This window comes from Diceros bicornis, chromosome 26, assembly GCF_020826845.1.
Source record: "Diceros bicornis minor isolate mBicDic1 chromosome 26, mDicBic1.mat.cur, whole genome shotgun sequence".
NCBI classification, from domain to species: Eukaryota; Metazoa; Chordata; class Mammalia; order Perissodactyla; family Rhinocerotidae; genus Diceros; species Diceros bicornis.
Genome location: NC_080765.1, coordinates 23,044,639 through 23,071,945, shown reverse-complemented (window position 1 = coordinate 23,071,945; position 27,307 = coordinate 23,044,639). Strand labels below are relative to the sequence as shown.

Sequence of the window (27,307 nt, the reverse complement as noted above, 5' to 3'; positions counted from 1 at the left end):
GAGGCCCGCTTCCTCGCTGCCAGACCGCCACTGGCTTCTGACCTTTCCAGACACCCCACTCATCTACCCCAAACAAGAAGAGTGAGTCCCGCGTGTCTCCCCGCCCGCAGGACTGTTTCCCACTCCTAGCGCTTCTGCTCTCTCCCTGCTCCGGCCTTCATCCGCTTTGCCACTTCCGACTCCTGACCGTGGACTTGCCCTTTCTGGGCTTTAATTTTCATCTTTGGCAAGAACACCACATCCCAGGGTGGCGGGCACGGCATCCACGGTGGTTAGGCGTGTGGACTCTGGAGTGAGACTGCCTGGGTTCGAATCTTCTCTCCGTGACCACAAGCAAGTGCTCCGACCTCTCTGAGCCTCAGTCTCCTCATCTGTCAAATGGGGGTTTTAATGGCACCTGCCTCAGAGTTGTTGTGAGAACTGAATTGATTCCCGTGTTGTGAGCACTTAGAAGAATGCCAGGTGCCTGATAATCTCTACATACGTGTAGCAATTATTATGGGCAAAAGCTGGGTACATACTCCATGTTAAAAAATAGATTATTGAATTTGTTATTGTTAAATTTTAGCCAATCATTCATTTAATAGGCATTTATGGAGCAAATATTATGTATGTGTCGGGCGCTGTTAGGCACACGGCAGACATAGAGCTCTGCCTTCCTTGCGTTCTCTTGGGGGAGCGGGGAGAAGATAAACAGTGCATATATAGACAAAGAAACAGTTTAAATGTTACACGTTCTCTTTTACACCCCTGACTTCATGAACCAGCAGCAGTGGGAGTGGCTATTTCATATCTTGCGGACACAGACTACTTCTTTGGCGAACCAATTATGTCCTTTGCCTATTTTTCTTAAAGCAATGTTTTTCTTATTGATTTGTGAGATCTCTTTATATATTAAGGCCATTAACCCTCTGTAATGTAGATTGCTGCCTTTTTCTACCTCTGCCTTTGGCTTGCTTTCTTTTTTTTTTTTTATGGCCTGTTTTGATCTGGGGAAGTTGAAAACATTTCTGCAGTCAAATCTTTCTATCTTTGCCATCTACATCCTGAAATAAAATAAACATTCACACATGTAACCTCAGTGATAAGATTAGAGATGGTGATAAGTATGTGACAGAAATAAACAGGTGCTGTGATAAGTCACAGGGAGCCCTCATTAGATGGCGTTTCCGGGTGTAAAGGCTGTGAGGGAGGAAGGGGCCGGGGTGTGTCAGGGTGCTAAGGGGCCAGTGGGACCCACGGCTTGTGGGGGAGGGAGGGTGAGATGAGTGGCAGAGGCCAGATCATCATGGGGCTTGTTTTTGTTGTTGTTGTTTTGTTTTTTTGCATTTTCTTAAACTTTTAATTTTAAGATAATTGCAGGCTCACATGCAGTTGTAAGAAATAATGGGGAGAGATCCCCTATACCCTCAGTTTCCCCCAAGGGTAACATCTTACAAAACTACAGTACACATCACAACCAGGATATTGACAGTGATACATGCCGCTGGTCCTGTTCCATTGCCTGTGTGGTACTTGGACTTGTGCGTGTGTGTGTGTCCGTGTACTTAGTTCTGTGCAGTTTCATCGCGTGCACAGGTTGTGTCTCCACCACTGCAGACAGACAGAACAGTCCTGTCCTCACAAGGATCCCGTGTTGCCCTTTTATAGCCACACCTCCCTCCCTGCCCACCCCCCTTCTCCCCCGCAACCACTAACCCGTTCTCCATTTCCATAATTTTGTCATTGCAAGAATGTTGCGTAACTAGAGTCACACGGTGTGTGCCCTCTTGGATTGGCTGTTTTATTCGGGGGCTTGGATTTTATTCTGAGTCAGAGATGCTCCTCTCCGATGGGCCGTGAACCCCGGCGATCTCTGGCCCCCCAGTGAAGATGCCTTTCAGGAGCGTGAGCAAGCAGCTCATGGGCTGGATTCCAATTTTTAAATGTCTGGTGCAGCGTGGAGAAGAGATGGGGGGATACGTTTGCAGCGACTGGTAACTGGCCCCCAGGCTCCCTCTCATCCGTCATTCTCTCAGCCCTGGACGGGGTTTTGGAAAATCTTGCCACGACCCTGTTCGGAGACCCTCAAAGACTGCTCATCCCCTGCCTTTGACCTGGAGTCCTTACTTGGGCTTCGGGGGATCTGTGAACCCCAAAAATGGAATGCAAAATTAAATGTGTGCACTTTTCTAGAAAGAGGGTTTGGGGTTTGCATCAGATGTTCAGACAGGTCAGTGACCTCCAGAACATTCAGGACTCTAGCTTCTAGACACACTTGTGGTTAAGAGTCGAGGCCCTGGAGCCTGACTGCACCTGTTCAAATCCCAGGACTGTCACCACTCTGCAGCCTCAGGCAAGTCACTTAACTTTTCTGTGTCTTGGTTCCCTCATCTGAAAGTGGGGAATACAATAGTACATACTTCGTGGGGCTGTTTTGAATATTGAATAAATTAATATATGTGAAATGTTTAGAAGGAGACTTGGCATGTGGCCAATATTGTATGTTTGTTAAGTGAAGGATGAGGATGCAGGATGTAGGAGGGCAGAACCTGTCAGGCAGAGACCTTCTAGGCCCTCTGGGGTTTTGGGGCCTTCTCTGTGTCGGTTGTCATCCTCTCAACAAGCCGCAGATCAGCAGTATTTCTTCCAAAGTGATGCACAGGTGTGGTTGGGCACCGTCACCTCCCTTGTCCTAGCTCTCGCATCCCTGGTAATGCGACTTCAGCTGACTTTTTGGGTTTTTTTAAGCTGCTGCTTCACCTGTGGCTCATGGGGAGTTTGCAGACAGTAAAAAAAGCCCTGGGTCTTTGCTGCTGCTCAGTCAGGCTGTGCAGTCCTGTGTTTGGACAACTGATGTTTGCCATTGACAAGCAGGATGGCCAGCTCTTCCTAGCTCATTTCATTTGAGCTGTCGGGTTCAGTTTGTGGTTCTAGGAGGAGAAGTCGAGGAAGTTGATATATCGGAATGTACCTTGGGCTCAGAAGCCAGCACACCTGCATTCTGACTCCAGCTCTGCCCTCTCGCCAGCTATGGGACCTGATGGTCAGGTTATTTCATCTCTCTGGCCTCTGGGGGGAAACCCCATCGAGAGGGTGTTGGGCAGATTCAGTAAGGTAATGCTTCTAAGGCACGTAGCAAAGTCTCGAGCCCAACGTGAGTAACTGACAAGCAGGATTTTGTTTACGCAGATCCTTGGCTCAACATAAGGAGGCTGTTTTCAGTGGTCAGGCTCTGCTCAACCACGGCCTGGGGGTGAGCGCCCCGTCTGTGGTGGGGTGCAAGCAGAACCTGGATGACAACGTGTCAGAGACGAGATATTTGCAGGGCGTCCCTGTGCCGTTGGAAGTTGAGACAGGCAGGCGACCCCTGAGACCCCTCCCAACTCCAACATGTCAGGAATCCCGTGACTGAGGGTGCGAACCTGAAATGATTTCCTCTTGCCACATGCCTGCCCCTGATCACCTGGGAATTATTCTTTTTCATTCCTCTGCTTGTCTGCACCTTGTCCTCCGTTCCCTGTGATGTTCAGGGAGGCCTTTTCTCTCGCTGTGTCTCTGCCGCGGTTTCCCCTGCAATGCAGCACCCACACACCCCTGTGAAGCCAGCTAGAGTGTCTGTGGGTGTGCGCGTGCACAGATGCACGTCAATGTGCCCTCTGAAACAGATCAAAGATGACATCCCCGACTGCCATGGACGTGATGTTTTAGTATACCCTGTGGGGTTGCTGGACTCGTCCACCCTCCTTTCGAGGACTTTACCACGATAGCCCGTCTGTTCTGTGACCTTGGACATGCATCTTGACCTGTTTCTCTTTGTTCAAAATTGGGGCTAAAGCGACACCTTTGCCTTTTCTGCCACAGGATGCTGTGGGCATCTGTGAACTTGTGAGAGGGAAAGTGACTGGGACTTTGCAGAAGAAACCGACGTCATGGACCCACCAGCCCACGCCCGCCCGTCCTTCCTTGATCTTCACTAGACTTGCAGCGAGGAAGGCGCCTTGGGGCTTCAAGTGGATATTGAGTCTCCTCCTAGGGAGAGCTTTCCAGCCCTGTGCAGGGCCCCACATCACATCCAAAATGACTTTATGCGACAAACGTACTGAGCACGTGGGATGCGCCCGGCGTTGCTGTGGGAACGAGGAACTCGGCCGTGAACAGGACACACACCAGCTCCCAGCCTGACGGACAACTGAGAAGAGCCCACTTCTCCACCATCCTTGCCCTCTGCCCCCGGGGGACTTTTTGAAGAGGACAGGCCAGTTCCTTTAGAGACCACCCCTCAGTTTAGGTTTGTCGACGTTTCCACGTGATTTGGGCATTGGGGGCAGGAACACCAGAGAAGCAGTGTTGTGTTCTTCTCAGGGCATTGGTTTCAGAAAGCCTGTGACCTTGATGTATCCCATTCCTGACGATGTTAACTCTGACCACTTGGTTAAGGAGGGTGTTGGCCAGGTTTCTGTATCATAAAGTTAATTAGTAAGTATTTTGACTCATTAATTAATGGATAATTAATACGAGTTTTGTGGGGATACTCAGAGGCTGCCGTGGTGGAAGGGAGCTGCCCCCCACTTAGCGATCTTTTTCTCTGTAGACTCCTGGACCCCTACTTTAACGGCAAGGGTTACCGTTGGTTACTATAGTATTTGTTGTGATGCTCCAATTTGCCTATTTTGGCTGGAGGGCACCTGTCAGGCTGGTTCCTGTGTCTTTGTGACGTGTTCCCCTCATTCTTGGAGCGCTCCCCTACTTTCTGGCACAACAAGAACTGCAGGCGTCTTTTGTACTTTCCTGCTCCTGGAGTGAGTCATTTCTGCAAGGAGCCCTGCTTCCTTTCAGTGCAGAATTGTGTTTAGAAGCCAAGACCCGGGTGCTGGGGCGGCATGCTAATCAGATGCAGTGCATGGTCCCGGCCTGGATCCTGGACTTATAAGGGCATCATTGAGGCCATCAGCAAAATAGAAGTCGGGTCTGTGGATTAGAAGGCAGTAATGCATCATTGGTAATTTCCTGATTTTGATGATCGTATTGTGGTTACGCAGGAGAGTGTCCTCGTTTTTCTGAAATATACACTGGAATATTAAGGGGTAATTTATCCACGATGAATAAATTAGAGAGAGACTGAGAGAGAGGGAATATGAATGGAAGGACCGCAAGAGGAAAGTCTGGAGGCAGGATGAGTTCGGTGTGTTTGGAGAGCAGCAGGAAGTGAAGATGTGCGGGTGGCAGCGGCTCCGTGCACAGGTGCTGGGCCAGGTGGGGAGGGAGGCAGGCTTGGCTGGGCAGGACCTTCCAGTGGGACGAAGTCACTGGAGAGCTTCCAGCAGGGGTGTGGGCTTCTGACGCGGCATTACGCCCTTACCGCGCTCCGCACACCGTGCAGGGTGCTTTAGGTACCCGCCGCCTGTCCTCCGCGGTGCACCTGTGAGGGCGATCTTGGTGTCATTCCCGCGTTGCAGGTGGAGGAGGCCAAGCAATGAAAGATAGGGTAACTGTCTTACCAGCACTTGGATACTCAGTAGCCAAAGGAGGCCTGGACGCTGCTTTTCTGAATATGACCCCAAGACAGAGACCCCAGCGGGGACAGGGCGAGGGGGGTGCTGTCAGCATTGCCAGGGGTGTATGCCTCGGGACACTGCTTCTTAGAGGGCATTTGGCCTTATATGCCAGGAGTGTGGGGGGAGAGTGGACACTCTCTGACCCCGTGGGAGTCTGCTCCTGAGCATTTTCCTTAATGATAATTACTGGTGACATTACTCGAGTCGTTACTGTGTTCAGGCCACTGTTTGGGGACTCTACGTGTGTTAGCTCAGTTGATCCTCACAACACCCCAGCAAGATGGGGCTGTTAGCCCCACTTTGCAGATTGGGAAACTGAGGCACAGGGGGTGAAGCAGCTTGCTCAGGACTCACAAGGAGTAAGTGGCAGAGCAGGTGTTTAAAGTTAGGGGACAATCAGAGAAATGTGTGGGATGGCTCTCCAAGGACAGGTGCATAAACCGAGCTGTGTGTAATAACAGAGTAATAAAAGTAATAAATCCGGGCTAAAATCCAGTGGTAGGCACACAGTGGAAGACTATTAATTTCATGCTTTGGATCTAAATGGAGTGGCATGGAATGACATTAATGGTATAATAAGTTTAAAATTTAAGTTTTAGTATGGAGAGGGTGCTGCTATTTTGGTAAATAAAATTCGTATTTATCTCCTTATTTTTATGGAAATAAATCTGGAAGAATAGATTCCAGTGTGTAAGTGGGCCTTGATTTTAGGGGGATTTGAATTGTGTTTTCTTTCTGGATGTCTGTACCTTCTAATGTGTATTCCTCAGTCGCATTATGGGATGTCGTTAACACAATAGGAGCAGTGCACGATTCCATTTATAGAAACTGCAAAACAGCAAAGGTAGCCTGTGGGATTAGAAGTCAGGGTGGCGGGGTAATGAGGGAGGGGAACAATAATAACGCCGTGTGACAAACAGCATGAAACCTCAGGGGCGTACAGCAGGTGACACTTATTTCGCTCTAGTTTTGGGGGACAGTTTACCTGGGCTTAGCTGATCTCGCTGGGCTCGCTCCTGCATCTGTGGTCAGCCTCGGGTGGGCCACACAGCCCTGCTGATCTTGCACAAGCTCAGTCACATGATGGGGGTGGGGTGGCTGCCTGCTGCCTGCTGCAGAATGAGGTTGCTGGGGCTGTTGCACGTCCCCATCCTCCAGCAGGCGAGCCCAGTGTTCTCAAGGTGGTGGTCATGCCAAAGCGGGCTCTGCCTGCATCACTTTTGCTAATGTTCTGCTGGCAAAGCTAGTCTCTGTGGCAAAGCTGGTCTCTTGAGCCAGAGACCAGGGGGTTTGGGGGGGGAGGCAGGGAGAATGCCCTGGCCGGAGTGGTGGTGGGGGGGGCACTGCAAGGTTACATGGGTACAAGAGGAGTGAAGAATCAGGGCCATTAATGTGGTAGGTCTAACACACTCAACAGCATCATTTTATACTGCATTGCATAGGTACAGCATCGTTTATTTAACCAGCTCTGTATGGCTGGACCATTAGATTAGCATTTCTGAAGAACATTTCAAGGAATTGTAAATCCTTCCAGGGATTAATTGGGGTTTTGACACACACACACACACAAACTTGAAGGTTGGGTATGGAAATAAATTTGGTAAGCATTGGGTTAAATGAAGAAAAATAAATTTCTTTACTGCAGGACTTATCAGAACCTTTACACACAAATGTGCGTTATGAACTTCCGAAAGTCTGAGGGGTTGCTCACACTTAGCAGACCATGGGATTTTTTTCCAGAAGCATCTCTTGGGACAGGTGTTCTTGGCTCTCACTCTGGGCTTTGAGCATTTGGGTTGTGTTTCGTGGTTATAAACAGCTCTGGGGAACATGGAGGGCTCATTGTTGGCCGGGGGAGGATTGCGTCTGGAGGAGATGAGCCCTACAAGCTGCACTTGGGGTGACGGGGATGGTAGGAACCCTGGGTCCCACTAACTCGGCTCACTTTCTCTTGGCAGGTGCCGTTGGATCTCCCAATGGGGCGGCTCTGCTCTGGGCTCGCGCTCCCCATGAGCTGCCTGCTCCTGGTGTGGGCGGCAGGTAAGCCAGCACCTCTCCTGCCTTCAGTCATTCAGCAAACGTGCGTTGCTTGTGTCCGCACCAGGCTCCCGGGATAATCCGTGAACAAAATGATGGCCCCTGGCCTTGAGGAGATTAGACTCTAATGGGAGGGGACGGCCAATGACAGATGCTCCTAATTATAAGTAAATTCTAAAGACTGTTGGAAGATGATGGAAAAGACCGTGTAGAACCCGGTAGGGAGGAGTGGGGAGGCTGGGTAGAGTGGGAGGATTGCAATCGAAAATACGATGCTCAGGGAAGTCCTCACTGAGTGACAGTTGAGCAAAGACTCGAAGGAAGTGGGGAGCCATGCAGATTTCGGGGTGGGGGGAGGATCTCAGTGGAGGCCCTGGGGCGAGAGGCTGCCTGGAGCGTTCGAGGGACCGAAGGAGGCCGGTGTGGTGGAGGCGGGGAGCAGGAGGAGGAAAGGGATGAAGTCAGAGGAGTAACAGGGTGGCCAAGTCAAGAAGGACTTGGCAGGTTTGAGCAGAGGATCCGTCTGGCGGTGCGCACGAGGGTGGAAACCAGGGGCCAGGGAGGAGGCGCCATGGTGAGCCAGGGGGGCTTGGACCAGCAGAGGAGATGAGAGGGGATGGGCTTCTGCATCCATCTGGAAGGTAGATTTGAAAACACTGGAACGGAGGTGAGAGAGAGGTGTCAAGGATGACTCCTGAGTGACTGGGAAGGAGGTGGTTGTCATTTCTGAGAGGCAAAGGAGCGTGTGTTTTGGGGGCCAGGGAATCGGAGTTAGTTTTGGACATGAGGTGAGTTTAATATATTTATTAAATATCTAAGAGTCTCCTTGATATGGTAGGTCCTGTATCCAGCGACCAAATGCAAATGGATGCCAGTGGTGGTGGGGTCTGGCGCTGAGGTGCGGGTGGCCTGGAGCTAAAACGGCTCTCAGAGGATTTGGCAAACTCAGTATACATCCCGCCCGGTTCCAGTCCTAGCTCTGCCTCTGCCTGGCTGGAAGGAGTACCCCAGCCTCTCATCCCGCCCTTCAATATTGGCCGAACCCAACAGGAAGCCAGAGGACGAGGGGTCAGCATCATGAGCACAGAGAAGGGTGGGGAATAGGTGGGGGCAGGGAGCGGGCAGGTGAATAGCAGCGCCTGCCCCACTCCCACCTCCGCAGGGCAGACACATGTCGTGGAACAGCACCCCTTAGACTGTCACCATTTTTCCTTTCATTTTCCTTTCGTTTGCCTCAGATGAGGGTGCATTTGGTCCATCCCCACTGACGGACCCTGCACCCCAGGGTATTTCTTCAGCCTCAGGAGTCACCCCAGTGCCAGCTGGGGAGCTCCAGGAGCTGCGGGCCCGGCCCCTCTCTGTGAGGGCCGGGGACTGTGGTTTCCTTGTTTACGGTGGGCCCCTTGGTCTTGTCTGGGCTGATTTACCGGCCTCCCAGAAGATGTGGAGAGGTGCCAATTCAGCTCCACCCGTCCTGTCTGTTGTCAAATGCTCAGCTTGGGTGGAAGTCTCCTCATTTCTGAATGAATGGGAGGAAAAAAAAATAAAACTGGCCCAGCCCTCTGTAACTTCTGCCTGGTAATGGTATGCAAATGATGATGCAAGTAATTAGCATTAGTAATTAGAAAAAGTGTTGGAGATACTGACGACCTCTCCCAGAGAAGCCATTCGCATCCCGAGCATCGGAAAGCTTTGTTTCTTTGCGACTGGCTTCCGACGTGTCCCTCTTGCTTGTGGGGCTCCGGCTGCTCAGAGTGCTCCTGTGTCTCCCCAGGGAGCGTTAAGGTCCTGCGTCTGCCCACCTGCTTCTCCGACTACATCCACACCTCCACCTGTGAGTGGGAGATGGACGGTCCCACCAACTGCAGCGCCCAGCTCCGCCTGTCCTACAAGCTGAATGACGAGAACTATGAGTAAGCCTGGGCTGGGGGCGGGGGGCGGGGGTGGGTGTCCGGGGAAACTGTGCCCCGAGGGTTTGCCCCAGGAGTTCCCCTGGTCTGGGTGGCGCCCTGCAGTGCGTGATGCTAATGCAGTTTGCTGGGGCTCCCTGGCACAGGGTCAGAGGCGAGGCGCCCTGGGGCGCTGCGTATGTAGGAGACCACGAGTATGTCACAGTGCCCCGAGCACACTGTCCCCGAGGTGTATGGCATGTGGATGTGGATGGAATATTGCACTAGACCAGCAGTTCTCAAATTTTTGGTTTCAGGACTCTTTTGCATACTTAAAAATTAGTGAGGATCCCAAAAGCTTTTGTCTAGGTAGCTTATATCTATCAATATTTACCCTCTTAGAAATTAAAACAGAAATTTTAAATCGGAACAGCACACAAGCCCGCGTTCAACAAGCCATCAGAGCAGTGACCTTGTCAGGCGTCATGTAGCCTTTGGAAAACTCCGCTGTACTCTTGTGAGAGAGAGAGTGAAATGGCAAATAATGTCTTAGGATTATTTTGAACGTAGTTTGACCTAGCGGCCCCTGGACCACACTTTGAGAACTGCTGGGCCAGACCATTGTTTGGGGGTACAGTGTTAGTGGTGGAGTTCACTGTGATGTGGGCAGACCATGGAACGTGGGGTACATTGTTCCAGGTGGGTCACTGGGATAATCGATGGCACACGAGGTGCTGTTACAGGTGGTGATCGTGGGTACATATTCGGGTACACGAGCGTACACACTGGGATAGACAGCACACCAGAATATAGGGTACACTGACAGAGGTGGCATTCCAGCATATACTAAGGTGGATGGGCTGTGCTTCTGCATGTGGTACATTGGCCTAGACCAAGGATCCCCAAACTATGGCTCTTGGGCCACATCCGGCCCACTACCTGTTTTTATAAATAAAGTTTTATTAGCACACAGCCATGCCCATTCGTTTATGTACTCTCTGTGGCTGGCTGCTTTTGTGCTACATCAGAAGAGTTATGTAGTTGGGACAGAAATGGTATGGCCCTCAAAACCCAAAATATTTACTATCTGTCCCTTTACGGAAAATGTTTGCCAGCCCATGGGACGCAGGGTTGACTGTTTTTGGCGGCGTATTAGGATTATGCTGTGGTGCACAGGGCGTGTGCCTACAGGCAGCGTGCAAGTCATGCCATAGTTTGCTGTACCCTGGGATAAATGTGCCACCCAGAGGTACGCTGGGACAGACACATAGGTCCTGATCAATTCTTTAATGCCACGGGTTCTTCCCTTTCACTGGCTTTCCGGGATGAGCTGAGTCCCGGGAGCAGGGCTGCAGCCCAGGGCGTATAAGAGTCCATGGTGGATGTGGGAGGGGCGTGGCCAGCAGGGAAGGCGGTCCTGGTCCACTGTCCCACCACACCCTGGACACTCTGCCCCCAAGTGTCCAGATCTGGTCCTTGAGGCAGGGTGACCAGGAAGCTGGAAGAGCGTGTGGCTCCTTGAGGCATGTCCCCGGGACCCCTGTGGGTCGCCTGACCAGACTAACACAGCACCTGTCTCGGCAGCAACCTCACGTGTGTCCCCGAGAACAAAGAAGGCGCGGTGTGCATGTGCAGTATGCTGATGGACAGCATAGTCAACGAGGACATCTATCAGCTGGACCTGTGGGCGGGGAAGCAGCCGCTGTGGAGCAGTTCCTTCATGCCGGGCAAGCGTGGTGAGCGGGCAGGGCGGGGCGCAGGTGTTCCCGCAGCCTTCTACCTATTCCCAAACCTGGTGGAGTTCTTGCTGCTTTCTGGGGCGCAGTCCTCTCATCTTTGAAATGGGGTTGGGCTCAGCAGTATATCAGGCTCCCTTCAGTAGACAGTCTGGACCACGGAAGGCTGACATTATCCTGGTACCCAGAGTCCCCACAGGAATTCCCCATGAACTTGCTGGGGTATAGTGACAGGAGTTGAAAACAACGTTTATTGCTGTGTGACCTTGGGCAAGTCACATTACCTCTCTGAGCCTCAGTTTCGAGAAGAGAGTTATTATTCCCGTTTTGCAGTTGAATCAACTGTAGTACAGAGAAGGCAAGTAACCTGCCTAAGGTCACACAGCTCCTAAGTAGCAGGTGCAGTATTCTCGCAGAGCTCACATCTTCGCCCCACCATCAGCAGTTCCTGAAGGGCATACTCATCCCGCTGGTGGTCGGAGCGTTATTTAAATCGACCCACGAACGAATTCATGAATGAAAATAATTTTTACATGTGTATGTTGATTTTAATGCAGATTATGTACCTGTGATCCCAAGGATACGATGGCTTAAAAAGAGACTAAGTTTTAAAACACATGAATCAAAATAAAGAAAAATCCTTAGTAAATAATATAATATACAGGTATGGCCACAAGTGTGAAGGATGAGAGGAAAGAAGCCGGAGTTTGGGTTACTTTGGCTTCTGCATTTTGCATTCACTGAGGAGGGTAGTTAATAATCGCTAACGTGCTTAAGATGAATTTTAGCAACCTAAGTGTCAGTGTTGTGATTGTAATTCTCTGTTATGACTCTAAATCTTTGTGGTACCCATACATGTCCTGTGGATGTGGTGTTGGCTGACAATCCCAATGCCCCGGGGTCTGCAGGCCGGGTGGGCCGCCTCCTCTGCCCAGCCGAGCCCCTCACCAGGCATTGCTTCTCCGCAGTGAAGCCCAGGGCGCCCAGAAACCTCGTGGTTCACGCCAACGTCTCCCATACGTGGCTGCTGACGTGGAGCAACCCATACCCTTTGGAGAATTACCTGTACTCTGAGCTCACCTACCTGGTCAACATCTCCAATGAAGACGACCCCGCGGATGTGAGTGGCTCCCCAGGGGGTTTCTGCACCACCTCTTGGGCCTCCGTCGAGGGAGAGACTCAGCCCTGGGCCAGAGCCCTGGCTTCTACCCTGCCTCTGTGCAGGGCCCTGATTCCCAGTGTGCAGAGAAGGGACGTTATTTCTGGGCCTTGCCCCTCATGTGTAAAGGAGAGTTCTGGGCCAGCTCTGTGTTTCCCTGAGACTTGAGGTGGTACCTCCAACAGCCACTTAAGTCACCAAGTCCCAGAGTGAGACAGTTCTTCCTCGTGGGCTCCCCCTACCCTGACTGGTCATGAGAGGTGTCTCAGCTGAGCTGGTCGGTTTACTAAGCCTGGATGATGTTTAACAGAGAGAGGAGACCGCAGGCTCAGAGCCTCCCCCAGGAAACAAGTTCAGCTGTAATGTAACATCGTTGCTTCGTTCCTGGTTCCTGTTGCATTTACTGTTATGTGATACTCAGGGCACCTGATGCTTACTTTCCAGTCAAAGCAGTGACAGCAGGTTCCTTTTTATTTATTTATTTTTTTAATTTATTTATTTGTTTTTTTGAGGAAGATTAGCCCTGAGCTAACATCTGTTGCCAATCCTCCTCTTTTTGCTGAGGAAGACTGGCCCTGGGCTAACGTCTGTGCCCATCCTCCTCTACTTTATATGGGACGCCGCCACAGCATGGCTTGACAAGTGGTGCGTTGGTCTGCGCCCGGCATCCGAACTCGCGAACCCCGGCCCGCCGAAGCGAAGTGTGCGAACTTAACCATTGCGCCACCAGGCCAGCCCCAGGTTCCTTTTTAAATAAATGTATTGACATTTTAAAAAAGAGTGCTGATTGACAGGAGACTCGCAAGTAAATCATAGCAGGGCAGTCCCTAAGGGCTGGCTTGGCCCCCTCTATTTTAGTTGCAGGTGGGGGTAGAGGTCATTCCCCCCCACCATGTTCTCCCCTCAGACATTCCCGTTGGGGGAACATTGGAACACCGTGTCCCTGTGTGCTACAGAGCTGGGTTCCAGTACGTGCCCTGCCATGTGCCCACTATGTGACCTTGAGCATGTCGCTTAACTTCCTTGTACCTCTGTTTCCTCAGCTGTAACGGGGTAACAGGAGTAGCTGCCCCTCGGGCCTGTTGAGAGCGCAGGGTGTGACAGAGACACGCACCCCTGCCTGGCACAGAGAACGTCGCCAACGTCCTCCTCCTCTCTCCTGAGGCCCGCAGGCCTCAGAAATCCCATCCGCCTCGCCCCCATGCCCTGGTCTGTAACTTGCTCGCTCAGAGTCATCAAGGGCCTACTCTGAGCTGTGTCGTGTCCTGGGACCCAGGCTGCCTGGCCTCGGCCACCGGGGAGCAGGCCCCAGACGTCTTAAGCTCCCACCTCAGCCTCTGTCGCTGCCCCCTCTCTTCCTGGCCACCAGAGGAGGTGTGGGTGTCGATTTACATCTCTCAGGTGTGGTTTCCCCCTGGCGCTGGGCCAGGACGTGGGGTTTGGGACAGGAAGGGGGCAGCCAGGCTGACAGAGTGGAGGCTCGAGGCGGCTGGGGAGAGCAGGGTGGCACAGACGCCAAGGCAAGAGGCAGGTTCGGTTTTGTTGATAAATCTCTCTCCCATGTCAGGGCCCGTGCAGGGCTTGGTTCAGGGGATAGGCTGGAGGGAAGAGAGGGGTATGAGCCGTGGGGTCCAAAGAAGTGGTATTTGTGTGTGTCATGGCTGGATCCAGGTTCCAGGCATCTCCAGCCCTTGGCCCTGCTGTATTCTGTGCTGGCTTCATTTAGGCGGGCTTTTCCCTCAGGTCGTGGCCGATATGCCCACTAGCAGCTCCGGGCCTACATCCCAAAGCCGCAGAGGGAAAAGTTTTTCTTTCCAGGTAGTCCCAGTAAAAGTCCTGGGGCCAGGGCTCAGTTGCTGGCTTGCGTCACGAGCCAGTCTCTGAACTGGTCGCAGGCTGTGGGCAGGGGAGAGGGTGCAGGTGCGGTGCTCTGATTGGCACCTCTAGAGCGGCAGGTGGGGTCAGCTCATCTCAAACCAGATGGGCTGAGAATGAGGGAGGGGGGCTCCCCAGAGGGAACTCTGAGGAAGAGGCGACAGGGACGGGGCTGGGGGAAGCACAGCCAGGTTTAGGACCTAGTGCTGAACTCCAGCCAGTGGATAGCATGGGTCAGTGTGCCCGGGCTGTGGCTCACTGGTCGTGTGGGTGCTCGGGGCTGGCCCAGGCAGAGGGAACTACATGAGCAAAGGCTTGGAGGTATGAAAATTCATGGCATATCTGAGGATTATGGGGATGTGGGAATGTGTGCAGTGAAAAAGCAAAAACTGAGGCCACAAGTCTATTCAGGGTCATGAGTGCCATGCTCCTGATGGTAATGTTTACCATTTCTTGTGTGCCCACTATGTGCCAGGCATGGCATATATTATCACCAGTGGTTGTGAGAGTCCTGCGGGTAGGAAGGTGTTCGTCTCTCCGTTTTAGTGATGAGGACGCTGAGGCTTGGAGAGGTGGAATGCTCGCCCAGGGTCCCACAGCTGAACATGGCAGAGCTGGGATTTGAACTCCAGAGCCTGCGTTGTTTCCTCCCCTGGATCTTTCTCAGCGGTCTCCCGAACACCTGGCCTTTTGGTTAAAAAACAAGCAAACTGAAAGAAGTTCCTGGCAAGCTCTGACTTCTCTTCTTTTCCTTAGTAAAACATTTCCCAGTCTCCTGCTCCAGTCCAGGGTATCTGATTCCTTTGGTGAACTAGGTCCAGCTCTTGCTTCCTGCTTACCCATATTTGGAAAGAAAGGAAGACAGAAAGTGCAAGTGTCCTCTGCCTGCCCTGGTCTCCCCCCGCAGCTCCCGCCCCATCCTCAACTCCGCTGGAAGCCCCAGCTGCCCTCCACTTCTCCAGCAACCTCGTTGTGCAGACCTCCCCTCAGCTCTCTTGACACCATTTCCCCAAACAAGCTTCCAACCCGCAAGCAGAAGCAGAGCTGCCAGGAGCTGGGAAGGGGCCGCTGGGGCCAAAGGAGGAGGGAGGGCTGCACAGGGATGGACCCTGCTGGGAGAGGAGCACCAGGCAGAGGATTCAGGCCAGTCTTACCTTCTGTCAGAATCAATCTGGAACACAAATTTTACTTCATTTTTTATTTTTTAAAGTTTTTTTTTATAAAAGTAATATTGACATACAGTAAAAAATTCAGATGGTACGAAAGGACTTAGATAGGGAATATGTTTCTCCCTCAACCCTAACGTCCAATCCCTCTTCCAGATGTTGACCTCTGCTCCCATCTCTTGCCAGGAGGGAAAGGAAGGCCAGGCTAGAGCAGGCAGAGGCCTTGGAGGCAGGTGTGTCCTTCCAGAGAGTGTGTGCCTATACAAGCAAACGTGTGTTTGTGTTGGTGCTACACAATACAAGATACAATAGAAAAGTAATCACTGTGTTACTTTTCTCTTGCTACATAATAACATTACCACAAACGTAGCTGCTTTGAATGGCACACACTTATTGTCCCACAGTTCCTGGGGGTCAGGAGTGTGGGCACAGTTTAGCTGGGTCCTCTTCTTAGCATCGCACAAGGCTGCAATCAGGAGTCGGCCGGGGCTGCGGTCTCACCTGAGGCTCAACTGGGGAAAGGTCATGTCCAAGCTCTGGTGATGTTGGCAGCATTCAGTTTCTTATGGGCTGTTGGACTGAGAGCCTCAGGTTCTCGCTGGCCTTTGGTGGGAGGCCGCCCTCACTTCCTTCCTGGTGGCCTTCTCAAGGCCAGCAAGAGAGAGAGTCTCTTAGGAAGCTGGAATTACAGTCTGACCTGGAGTCATCACATGTGTGTAATCCCTATGCACTTGTGACCTTTGCCTTGTTCTGTTGCTTAGGAACAAGTCACAGGGCCCGCCCACACTCAATAAGAGGGGTTACACCAGGTGGGGTCACGGGGCCATCTCAGAGTCTGTCTGCCACCGTCACTGCCTGCTCCCTTTTTTTTTTTTTTAAACATAAAAGGCAGCAGACAGCACACGCTAATCTTCATGTTACCTTTTCCACCCAACAACAGATCCTGGAAGTCCCTTGCCCTGGGGACTAGGTTGGATGGGGCTGAGATTCTAGGCCAGCGAGTTTGGGCCTGACTGTGGAGGCTCCAGAGAGCTCATGAAGGAAAGAGAGGGACGCGGTGACCCTATCTGTGCTTCAGAAAGGTCACTCTCGTGCTCCGCACATGCCGGGCCCTGTCCTAGGTGCTCACCTGTATTAGCCCCTTTCATCCTCACAGCAGCCCCGGGAGGTAGGCACTCTTATTATCGCCGTTTTACAGAAAGGACATTGAGGTGCAGAGAGGTTACGTCACTTCCCTAAGGTCACGCAGCCAGAAAGTGGCAGTAGGGTGTCTTATCTTCGTTTTACAGATGAGGAAACTAAAACTCAGAAAGGTTGCTCCGGTCCTGTCACGTGGCTGATCAGTGGGGGAGCCAGAGGGAAGGCTGATCCCCTGCCCCATCTCGCTCAACTCTGGTCACAGTAGTGGAGGCGGCACCATAGGCCTGAGTGGAGGGAATAACCAAATACCCAGGCTGGTGGCTCTTAAACCCTGCGGGGTCAGCTCAGAACGGCAGCCAGGGTGGGAGCTGGTACTCCCCTCCCCCATAGCTGGTGTGCTCATGTCTCCCTTTCCTCTACCAGTTCAAAATCTATGACGTGACCTACCTGGATCCCGTCCTCCGCATCGCAGCCAGCACCCTGAAGTCTGGGGCTACCTACAGCGCACGGGTGAAGGCCTTTGCTCAGAGCTACAACGGCACCTGGAGTGAGTGGACCCCCAGCGTCAAGTGGCGTAACTGTGAGTATCTCTCGGTTAGAATCTCTGCTCCCCATTTTTACTCTGTGGCCAGACACTTCCCAGGGCTGAGCCTCTGGGTTTCCGTATCCTAAGATGCCTCTAACTGCGGGTAACAGAATTACCAGCTGACATGGTGTACCAGTCAGGGTCGGCAGGGTAGGCTATAGTAACAAATAAGCCCACAAGTTCTGTGGCTTAACACTGTAGAAATGTGTTTCCTGCTCCAGTAACAGTCCAACGTGAATGTTGCTGGTTTGTGAGTGGTTTTCCTCCCTGTGGAAATTTGGGCACTGGGGCTCTGTCCATCATGTGGCGCCATCATTCTCTAGGGCAAAGATTCTTAACCTTTTTGTATCCTAGATCCCCTTTGGCAGTCTGGTGAAGCCTCTGGATCCCCATCTCGGAATGTTTTTAAATGCATAAAATAAAATACATAAGATTACAAGGGAACTAATTTTATTGAAATGTGGTTATAAAAATATTTTTAAATATATTTGTTATCTGGGAATATATACTTCTTTATTAACACTAAAAACAAGATCTAGTGGTAGTTCTCATAAATACTATAATTTCAGAGTAGGTGAGCATAAATGCTGTTTCATGATACTGCAGCTGGAATGCAATATGAGAATAGCTGCGATTTCTATTGGGGGCTGAGGGGCTGATGCTATTGCTATGGTTTGCTCCCTGCATTCCTAGTGGGAGGAAATGCAAGGTGGCAGAGGTTAGTGAAAATAAAGTCATTTCTTTCCCATCCAAGTTCCCAGACCCCTGAACTCTCTCTGCAGCCTTGTTGGAGGTCCGTGGACCCCAAATTAAGATCCCTGCTGTAGGGCCCTGCCATCGTCGGCCTCCAGCCAGCAGAAGGGGAGCGAGAGCAGGGAGACCACACCTGCTTCTTAAAAGCCTGAGCCCAGAAGTGACACACATCACTTTCTCTGGAGTTCCATTGGTGAAACTGATAACGTGCAGACACGTGGCTGCAAGGGATTCTGGGACATGTAGTCCCTCTCTTGGTAGCTGCACCCCCCCCAAACAATCTTTACAACTCTATCACACATGGCTTTTACAATAAAAATATTAAATTATCTCACATGACATGATGTCTTACAGGTGGGCCTTCCCAGCTTTACACAGCAGCTCAGTGATGTCACCCAGAGTCTTGTCTTTTTTCTCCACCATCTTTAGCATGGTGGCATTTTATCCTTAGACTTGTCACCTCCTGGCCCCAAGTTGGCTGCTGCACACACCCTCATGCCCCAGGGCCCAAAGGAAAGGAAAGACTGCCACGAGAGAGTGCACCTCCCGAATCTTTCTCTTTTATCATGAAGCAAAAATCTTTCCGGAAGCTTCCCTAGCAGACTTCCCCTTGTGTCTCATTGGCCAGGACTGCCACGTGGCCTCTCCTAATGGCAAGGGAGGCTGGGGACTCAAAAGTCTGGAGAGGGGAATAGGGTAATCATGAGTGGCCAGACCTCGGGGTGGGCACCTTGCTGCCTGGCAAGGAGGAAGGGGAGATGGCTGGTGGGTAGGGGCGGCTGCCCCCATCTGTACGATGGGGAGGAGTAAGGGCTGCCGTGAGCATTCAGTGGAAGAAGGATTCTTCAGGGTGCTGGACACAGTGGCGGTTGGCAGTCACCCTGACCCAGCCTGCGACATGTCCCTCTCAACATTGCTCATTTGTCCCATAGATATCTCTTGACCCGTCTGTCTCCCGCTCTGGGCTGGGGCTCACAGGTAGGATCCACCCTGTCTGCGTCTCCAGTGCCCAGCACAGGGCTGGGCGCACAGCGAGGGCTGGGGAACGTGTTGTTGAACTGATCTGGTTCTACCATTGACCTGGGGAAGGGAAGAGAAGCAGCTTGTATGGAACAGATACCACGTGCTGGACGTGCATTCATTGTCTCCACCATATTTACTGAGCTCCTACTGTGTGCTTAGCCCTGTGCCAGACACTGGGGAATCAGCAGTGAACTAGACGAAAATCTCTCCTCTCATGGAACTGACGTTCTGGAGGGGGAGACAGAAAGTAAACGAGTAAACAAACAAATCAGTCAGTGAGATGGAGATCTGGAAGACAGCCTGGGAATAAAATAGAGCAGGGTCAGGGGATGGAGTGATGAGAGGGGCGACAGTAGAGAGGGTGTGGGGAAAACTTTTTGGACCAGGTGACAGGGAGGTGAATGAGGAGAAGGGGCCAGCTGTGCGAAGATGAGAACAGCAAATGCTTACGGACGTGCGGGCGCTGTCCTGTGTGCAGTGTCTATAAATCGTGTAATCCTCACAGCAGCCCTACGAGATGACCCCATGGTACAGATGAGGAAGCCGGGGCACAGAGAGGCTGAGGGATTTGTCCGGGGTCACCAGCAAGGATATGACAGAGTCGGGCTTAGAACTCAGGTCGCCCAGCTCCAGGGGCCCTGCACATGACCTCTGTGCTTCAGGAGAGAGGGAGCAGCAGGTTCAAGAGCCTCAGGTGGCGCTGAGCTTTGGAGGAGCAAGGGACAAGGAGTATGATGAGGGCTCAGTGCAAGAGGGGGAGAGTAAGAGGGGATGCGGCAGGGGAGCTTGGTGGCCGCCAGACCACGCAGGGTGTCAGAGGACACTCTCCTGAGGCCTCGGTCCCAGCTCTGGGAAATGGAGACCAGTGTACGTAGCCCGATGCAGGCTCACAGCTTCCCTCCTGCTTGCAGACTACCAGCAGCCCTTGGAGCAGCGCCTCCCGCTTGGCGTCAGCATCTCCTGCATTGTCATCCTGGCCGTCTGCCTGTCCTGCTATTTCAGCATCATCAAGTGAGTCCCGGGTTCCGCACGGGATGCCGCCAAGCGAGCCCCTCTGGGGTGTGGGGCGGGCGAGAGTTCTCCTTCTGATCTGTCGGCTTACAGTCCTTTCGTCCAACAAGAAATATTTATTGAGCAGCTACTGTGCACGAGGCACTGAGGCAACAGCTGAGAACAAGACCGACCAGGACCCTGTGCTCCTTGTGGGCAGACAGAGGTGCCAGGCCAACCAATAACGACGACCGTTTTCCATGCTCTGAAGGAGATGTGCCAGGGCGAGGGGAGCTATGTTCTGGGGTGCTGTTTTGGATCGCGAGGCGATATTTGAGCTGAGACCTAGCTGGGGGAATGAGCTGGCCAGGGGAAGAGCTAGGAAAGGACCTTCCTTTGGCGGAAGGACATCCCCCTGGGTGTCCAGGGTACAGTCCAGAGGCTTGGGGGCACATGGCCATAGACAGAGGAATTCTACACTACTGCCCTGATGGAGTCAGGAGTCCTGGGTTCGGATCCTGGTCTTGGTCTGGGTTCGGATCCTGGAGGTCGGTAGCTGTGTGACCGACAGGTTGCTGAACCTCCGTCAGCCGTGGATCCCTCCTTTGCAGGTTGAGAGTAACGGGGAGAACATATCTCGTCAGTCCTAAGAGTCCTAAGAGAGTCCTGGTCACGGTGGGTGGAGGTAGAAGGAGCCTTGCTTCCAGTGAGTTCGAGCACTTGGAATTGTGGAGTCTTAGAGGCTCAGGCCTCCCATCTCTGAAATGGGACTAGCAAGTCCCAGCTCCCCACATGAGGATTGGCGATGGCCGAGGATTGACGTGGGCATGTGTCCCGCACTTTGCCGTGCACACAGTAGGTGTCAGGGAATGAAGTTGCCCTCTCCACGTCTTGTTGCTGATGCCTCTGAGCGACCCTCCTCTGAGCCTCAGTTTCCCCCTCACCTGTCCCTCTCCCACCCCACTCCCTATGTTGCAGCCCTCCAGCCTCCTTGCTGTTCCTTGAATGCACCAAGCAGGTTCTTCCCTCAGAGCTTTTGTGCTTGCTGTGCCCCTGCCTCAGAAGCCCTTTCCCTCCTCCACCACCTTCAGTTGCTGTTCAGAGGTCACCTCCTCCGAGAGGCCTTCCTGGATCACACTCTCCATTCCTCTCTATTCCCTAATCTTCTTTATTTTTATGCGTGATACTTATTGCCATGAATGAATGATGTCATATAAGCATTTCTATATCTGCTTGTCTGTCTCCCTCTTCTAGAAGGTCACATCTGCGAGGGCAGGGTTTTTGTCTGTCTTGTTCACTGTAGTGTCCCTGAGGCCTGGCACAGTGAGTGGTACATTGTAGGTACTCAATAAATGCGTGTCAACTGAGTGGAGCAGGCGGAGGCTCATCCAGAGATGATCGGAGAACCTTTCCTCCCAGCCTGACGCTCTCTGGCTCCAGGCAGACCCAGGGAGAGAGAAGGAAGCTGTTTCCTCCTGGGTTCCCTTAGCTTCTCTGGCCACCCCAGGCCCCTGTCTGGTACCGTGCCCTCCGCTGCTCCAGAGAGAGGGGAATTGACAGGGAAACCCAGAAGTCTCTTTCTGCAGCTTGAGTCTCTCCTAAGTCCCTGGGGCTTGTTCCCACTGAGGACAGAGGTGGCCACGGTAGGAACTCCATTCTGGGCAGCAGAATGCTGGAGCGTGACCCTGGCTCTTCTGCCTGCCAGCTGTCACTTTACCTCTCTGGACCTCAGTCTCCTCATCTGTAGGAGGGGGTTAGCAGTAGAAGCTGCTGTGTGGAGTTAGGGAGACATCCAGAAACAATCAGCATGGTCTGTGACCTCTAATAAGTATTGGCGACCATGATGATTTTTATGGGAGGAGCATCAACCTGTCAATGATTGAAGACCAACACGTTTTCCTTTCCTTTTTCAGGATTAAGAAAGAATGGTGGGACCAGATTCCCAACCCAGCCCACAGCCCCCTCGTGGCTATTGTCATCCAGGATCCTCAGGTAGGAGAGTGGGTGGGTTAGGACGCTTTGGACTGCACGTGTCAGGAAATATGATTCAGACGTCTGAGATGTTCAGGATATTCATTGGCTTTTGGAATTGCGCGTGAGAAGTCAGGACGGTTTCAGGGTAGGTTGATTCAGCAGCTGAATGTCGTCACTGGGAACCCAGAGGCCTTCACTCCCCTCCCCTCCGCTTCCATGGCTATTCTTTCAGCCTGGGGTTCCTCTGGGGTTGGTCTCTTGGTTTTTTTCCCTCCCTTGGGAGGAGGTCATCTCCTGGAGGGAGGCCTGGACCAGAACAGGAGGTCGAAAGGAGAGGGAGAGGGGACAGGCTTCCTGTGTCTTCCTCTTGAGAGCAGGAAACTGTCCAGAAACACCAGCAGATCTCTCCTCAGTTCTCTTTGGTCTGAATTGCTCTACATGCCCTTTTCCCAGACCTATAAAAGAGTGAGAATACGTTGAGACCAGCCAGGTGGTCCCCCCGGAGCTAGGGGTGGGGTCAGCTTCCCCAACTCGATGGCCACGTGGGGTTGCCTGAGTAGTATCAGGGTTCCCTAGGAAGGAGGGAAGGGGAAAACAGGCCCTGTCTAGAACAGAAGGTCTGAGGTCCTCCGTTCTCCAGGGACCCTATGGCAGGCTCTGGAGTCCAGTGGGGCTGGCCCTGAACCCCGGCTCTGCCCCTTACCTGCAGCATGGACTTGAGCAAGTTGCTTAACTTCTCCAAGTCTCAGTTTCCTATGTGGGTTAAAGTAGCGTTTACCTAGCAGGGCTGATGCTGGAATTCACTGAGACAATACGTGTAAAGCGTATATTACAGGGTCCTGCACATGGTAAGTGCTGTTTATGTGTCAGCTAGCTTTGCCGTGTAACAAATCGCCCTGAAATTTAGAGGGTGAAAACCACCATCATTTATGTAGCTCTTGCTGCTGCAGGTCGGCAGTTTGGACTCAGGGTGGTGGTGTGGGTAGAGGGATCCTGGGCTGGGCTGGGCAGACCGTGGCCGGGCCCGTCCCCAGTGGCCTCACTCACAGCTCTGGCAGTTGCTGCCTCTCACCTGGGGCAGTGGAGGTGACTAAGCCACGTGCCTCTCATCCTCCAGCAGGCTGGCCCCGTTGGTGCAGTGTCACTTCCACCACGTTCTGTGGGTCAAAGCCAGTCACGTGGCCAGGCCAGATTCAAGGGTGGGGACCATCAGAGTACTGTGGCCATTTTTGCCGTCAGCCACAGCAACGCAGTATTAGGGCAGTCTCGTTCGTTCTCAGGACACTGAGGCTCGGAGAGCTAAAGTGACCTGATGGGACCTCAGACCTGGTGACGTCAAGGCTCACAGTCTCTCTGCAGCAAACACTGACTGCGCGCTGCTGTCCGCCAGGCTGGGCTAGAGGGCCACCCGGCTCTGTTTCATGGGCTGCCTCTGTGTTCTAGGTGCCACTGTGGGGGAAGCGGACCCGAGGCGAGGAACCAGCCAAGTGCCCGTACGTATATGCACTTAGGTCGTAGCCCACGTGGATTTGGAAGGTGGTGGAACTGGGGCAGCGGGCCCCACCTGGAGTGTGGAGTCAGAAACCCACCTCCACGTCTGCCTTCTCTTTCTTGGCATTCAGCACTTGTCCTGTGATGCTGGGCTTCAAGGGGTGGCAGGAGGAGGGGTGGTCTGGGTAGGTGGGCTGCTGGCTGGGCCCCCTGAGGTTCAGTGCCTGAGCGGGGCTGATAGAGTTTACAACAGCACAGCTGTGCCAGTTGTTAAAATGCTGACGTAATTGCATACTGGTTCGCAAATGGCCACTATCCTCAACCCTTGAGTATCCTACCATCATCCTGGCCTCCTTAACTCCTCCCTCAGGTCCTCCTGGACTACCCACAATCCAGTAACTAAAGGGTCTATTCTCAGCACAGCAGGGGACTCAGGACGCTGCCTCAGCCCTAGGACTCCACAGCCATTCTAATTGGTCATGACTTATGCTGTGGTCTTGATAAGTATTTTAAATATCATCCTTGACAGACTTTTCCTTATTCAATAGACTGAGTTTGTATTAGGTGACAGGTTATGCGCCAGGCTCCAGAAATCCCAAAGTAAGACACAGGCCCTGCCTTCAAGGAGTCCCCACTCCAGTAGTGAAGATAGACTGATAGATTATTGATTATAAAGTCAGGAGACATGTCTGCAGTAGATAGATAGATATCAGTGCAGGGCGATTTCAAGCTGGGCTTTGAAGGATGAATAGGAGTTTTCTAAGTGGAGAAACTGAACCCTGACCAAACTTGTCTTTGCTTTTGCAGACGCTGGAAGACTTGTCTTACCAAGCTCCTGCCCTGTTTACTGGAGCACAGCCTAGAAAAGGATGAGGATTCCTCCAAGGCTGCCAGAAATGGGCCTTTTCAGGGTCCCGGAAAGTCAGCATGGCACCCTGTGGAGATCAGCAAGACGATCCTCTGGCCAGAGAGCATCAGCGTGGTGCGGTGTGTGGAGCTGTTTGAGGCCCAGGTGGCAAGTGAGGAGGAGGACATGGAGGAAGATAGAAGGAGCTTCTGCCCATCGCCTGAGAGCAGCGGGGGCAGCTTTCAGGGGGGCAGGGAGGGCATCACAGCCCGGCTGACAGAGAGCCTGTTTCTGGACCTTCTCGGGGGTGAGAGTGCCGGCTTGGGGGAGTCCCGCCTTCTTCCACCTTCCGGAAGTGCTCAGATACCCCAGGCCGAGTTCTCAAGTGCATCGTCCCAGGGCAAGGAGCAGCCTTCTAACCCGGAGTCGAATCCTCCCGCGACTCTGACCCAGAGCCCAGCCGGCCTGGCTTCCATGGAGGCGTCTGCTGTCACGGCAGACAACCCCGCTTACCGTAGCTTCAGCAACTTCCTGAGCCCGTCCCCCGGTCCTGGAGAGCTTGACTCCCAGCCACAGCTGGCTGAACACCTGGGGGACGTGGACCCCAACACCCCCTCTCCCCCCCAGCCCTCTGAACCACCCCCTGCACTCCAGCCTGAGCCGGAAACCTGGGAGCAGATCCTCCGCCAGAGCGTCCTCCAGCACGGGGCGGCCCCGGCCCCCACCCCGGCCCCCACCGGCGGCTATCGGGAGTTTGTGCAGGCGGTGAAGCGGCGCAGTGGCCAGGATGGCGGGGCGGCGGGCTTCGGCCCTTCTCGAGAAGCTGGGTACAAGGCCTTCTCCGGCCTGCTGGCTGGTGGTGCCGTCTGCCCAGGGGCGTCTGGGGTTGAGGCCAGCAGCGGGGAGGGGGGCTACAGGCCCTTTCAGAGCCTCACTCCTGGCGGCCCTGGGGCCCCTGCCCCAGGCCCCATGCCCCTGTTCACCTTTGGACTGGACGTGGAGCCACCTCCCAGCCCTCAGAACTCACGCCTCCCCAGCAGCTCCCCAGACTGCCCTGGTCTGCAGCCCGTGGGGAAGGGGGAGGACAGACAGAAACCCCCGCTCTCCCCGGAGCAGGCCACAGACTCCCTCAGGGACGACCTGGGCAGTGGCATTGTCTACTCAGCCCTCACCTGCCACCTGTGCGGCCACTTAAAGCAGTGTCACGGCCAGGAGGAGCGTGGCGAGGCCCACGTCGTGGCCAGCCCCTGCTGTGGCTGCTGCTGTGGAGACAGGTCCTCGCCGCCAGTGAGCCCCCTGAGGGCCCTGGACCCCCCGCCAGGTGGGGTTCCCCTGGAGGCCAGCCTTTCTCCGGCCTCCCTGGCACCCTTGGGGGTCTCAGAGGAGCATAAATCCTCACTGTTCTTCCAGCCTGCTCCCAGCAGTGCTCAGAGCTCAAGCCAGAGCCCCGAAATGGCAGCCCTGCTCTCCACAGGGCCCCCGTGCATGAGCACTTCCTAGGTGCGTGCCCCCTGGTTGCTGAGGCCGGCAGGTGAGGACTGGGCCTTACCCATGCCTGCGAAACGCCCCACCCCGGAAGGCAGCGGGCTGCCAGAGAAAGACTCGGAGAACCGTGGTATGAAGCTCTGAGGCTGTCCCACCTGGGGCTGCAGAGACCTGACCCCCCTGCTCCTGACCTTGGCCTGAGCTCACCACTTCCCGCCCGGGTGGAGAGCACCGGGCAGCCACGCCCACAGCAGGCGCCGTGGGGGTCGGGAGGTCCCTGGGCACCTGGGCTTGTGAACGAGCCATTGGCCACTTCATCCGTCCACAGCTTCTCCAACGTGCTGTCCCTGTCGTGCCTGCCCAATGCGCACTTTGTCCACCTTATACTCTGGTACCCATTTCTGGCCCCATCCCAGGATTAGCTGCCGCCGTCTCACTGGATTAGACACTGAGCCTAGAAACTGATCACGCTAACGGGGGAAGGACTCAGGAGGCCTTGGGAAACTGATGGGAAACTGAGGTCCCGGAAGGGTGGCTATTTGCCCAGAGGTGCCCATTCATTCAGCAGAGCTTCATTAGGTTGCACCTAGGAGGCAGGATCTGGGCAGGATCAGGGGTGCTTAACCAAGTGGGGGTAACAGAGAAGGACACGAAACATTGTGATTAGCACGTCATGACAATCTGCTGTCAGGTCCCCACACAACTGTAAGGCTGGGGGCTCCTTTTAGGTATGGGATCCCCAGAGTGAACCTGCCCAGCTACCTTGGGGCTGGTCCGTGCCCCCGGGGACACCGTTGCTGGCAGCCACAGAGACCAGAGGGCGTGGCTCACATCCCGTGACCCGGCTGAGCGGGGCATTCCAGACAGCGGACCAGCACGTTTCGCCGGCACGTTGGCCCAGACCTCAGGTCGAGGAACACTTGTTTGTGTGCGTCTCAAAGATTGTTTTGTCTCCTGGTATTTGTGTTTGCTGAGGAGGGTGGAACGGGAAGGGGTGGAGTTTTGTGTGAATGAAGGTTCTTTCTCTCCTTTTGTTTTTCCATTTATTAAACAAACACACTGCTGGGTTCTGTTGTGGGCACCTCATCTCTGCTAGCTCATGGAAACCTCCCGTCAAGGGAACCAGGACCAGGAGGTTAAGGAACTTGCTGTCTCTGGGTTCCCCTGAGACAGGGAATCAAGTGCAGTTAGTTGATTCGGGAGGTGATCCCAGGAAACCCTGCCTGGGAGCGGGGAAGGGAGGCAGGGAAGGGCGGGAGGCAGTAAAGAGCGTTACCATAGTGCCGGCGTGCACAGCTGACACTCAACCCCCCTAGGAGCTCTGGGACCATGCACAGCGCATGCCTGGAGGTGTCCGCACAGGTGGGGTGCTAGGGTGCTTGTCCACCAGCTCCCCTCTGTCTGGCTGAGGGCTGCTTCCAGGGGCATTAATGCCCTAGCACTTCCCGCTGCTCCAGGAAATAGGCCCTCAGACTGGCAGTTGCAGATGTTGGAGCAGCCTTTGGTGCATGGAGGAGATGCAGCTGTGGCACTGGCAGCAGCTGCTACACTTTGCCGAGCGTCAAGTTAGTTTTCATGCAGCTAGTTCGTGGCAGGCTGGTAGCTGAACCCAGGCAGTG

The 27,307-nt window shown here is 53.6% G+C and overlaps 1 protein-coding gene across 2 annotated transcripts in view; it reads left to right on the top strand.

Annotated features, from left to right (window-relative positions):
- IL4R (interleukin 4 receptor) overlaps positions 1-26,754 on the top strand; it is a 38,928-nt gene extending 12,174 nt beyond the window's left edge. The window contains exons 1-10 of one of the 2 annotated variants that reach the window (XM_058569803.1): positions 4,037-4,270; positions 7,496-7,577; positions 9,349-9,487; positions 11,048-11,199; positions 12,168-12,319; positions 16,963-17,119; positions 19,813-19,912; positions 21,805-21,883; positions 23,309-23,358; positions 24,164-26,754. In XM_058569803.1, coding sequence (XP_058425786.1) covers positions 7,514-7,577; positions 9,349-9,487; positions 11,048-11,199; positions 12,168-12,319; positions 16,963-17,119; positions 19,813-19,912; positions 21,805-21,883; positions 23,309-23,358; positions 24,164-25,703 — 2,433 coding nt within the window. In that variant the 5' untranslated portion in view covers positions 4,037-4,270; positions 7,496-7,513 and the 3' untranslated portion in view covers positions 25,704-26,754. Of the gene's footprint in view, positions 1-4,036; positions 4,271-7,495; positions 7,578-9,348; positions 9,488-11,047; positions 11,200-12,167; positions 12,320-16,962; positions 17,120-19,812; positions 19,913-21,804; positions 21,884-23,308; positions 23,359-24,163 lie in introns of those variants that run through there. The other variant, XM_058569802.1, reaches the window with a different exon arrangement.
- The last annotated feature ends 553 nt before the right edge of the window (positions 26,755-27,307 follow it).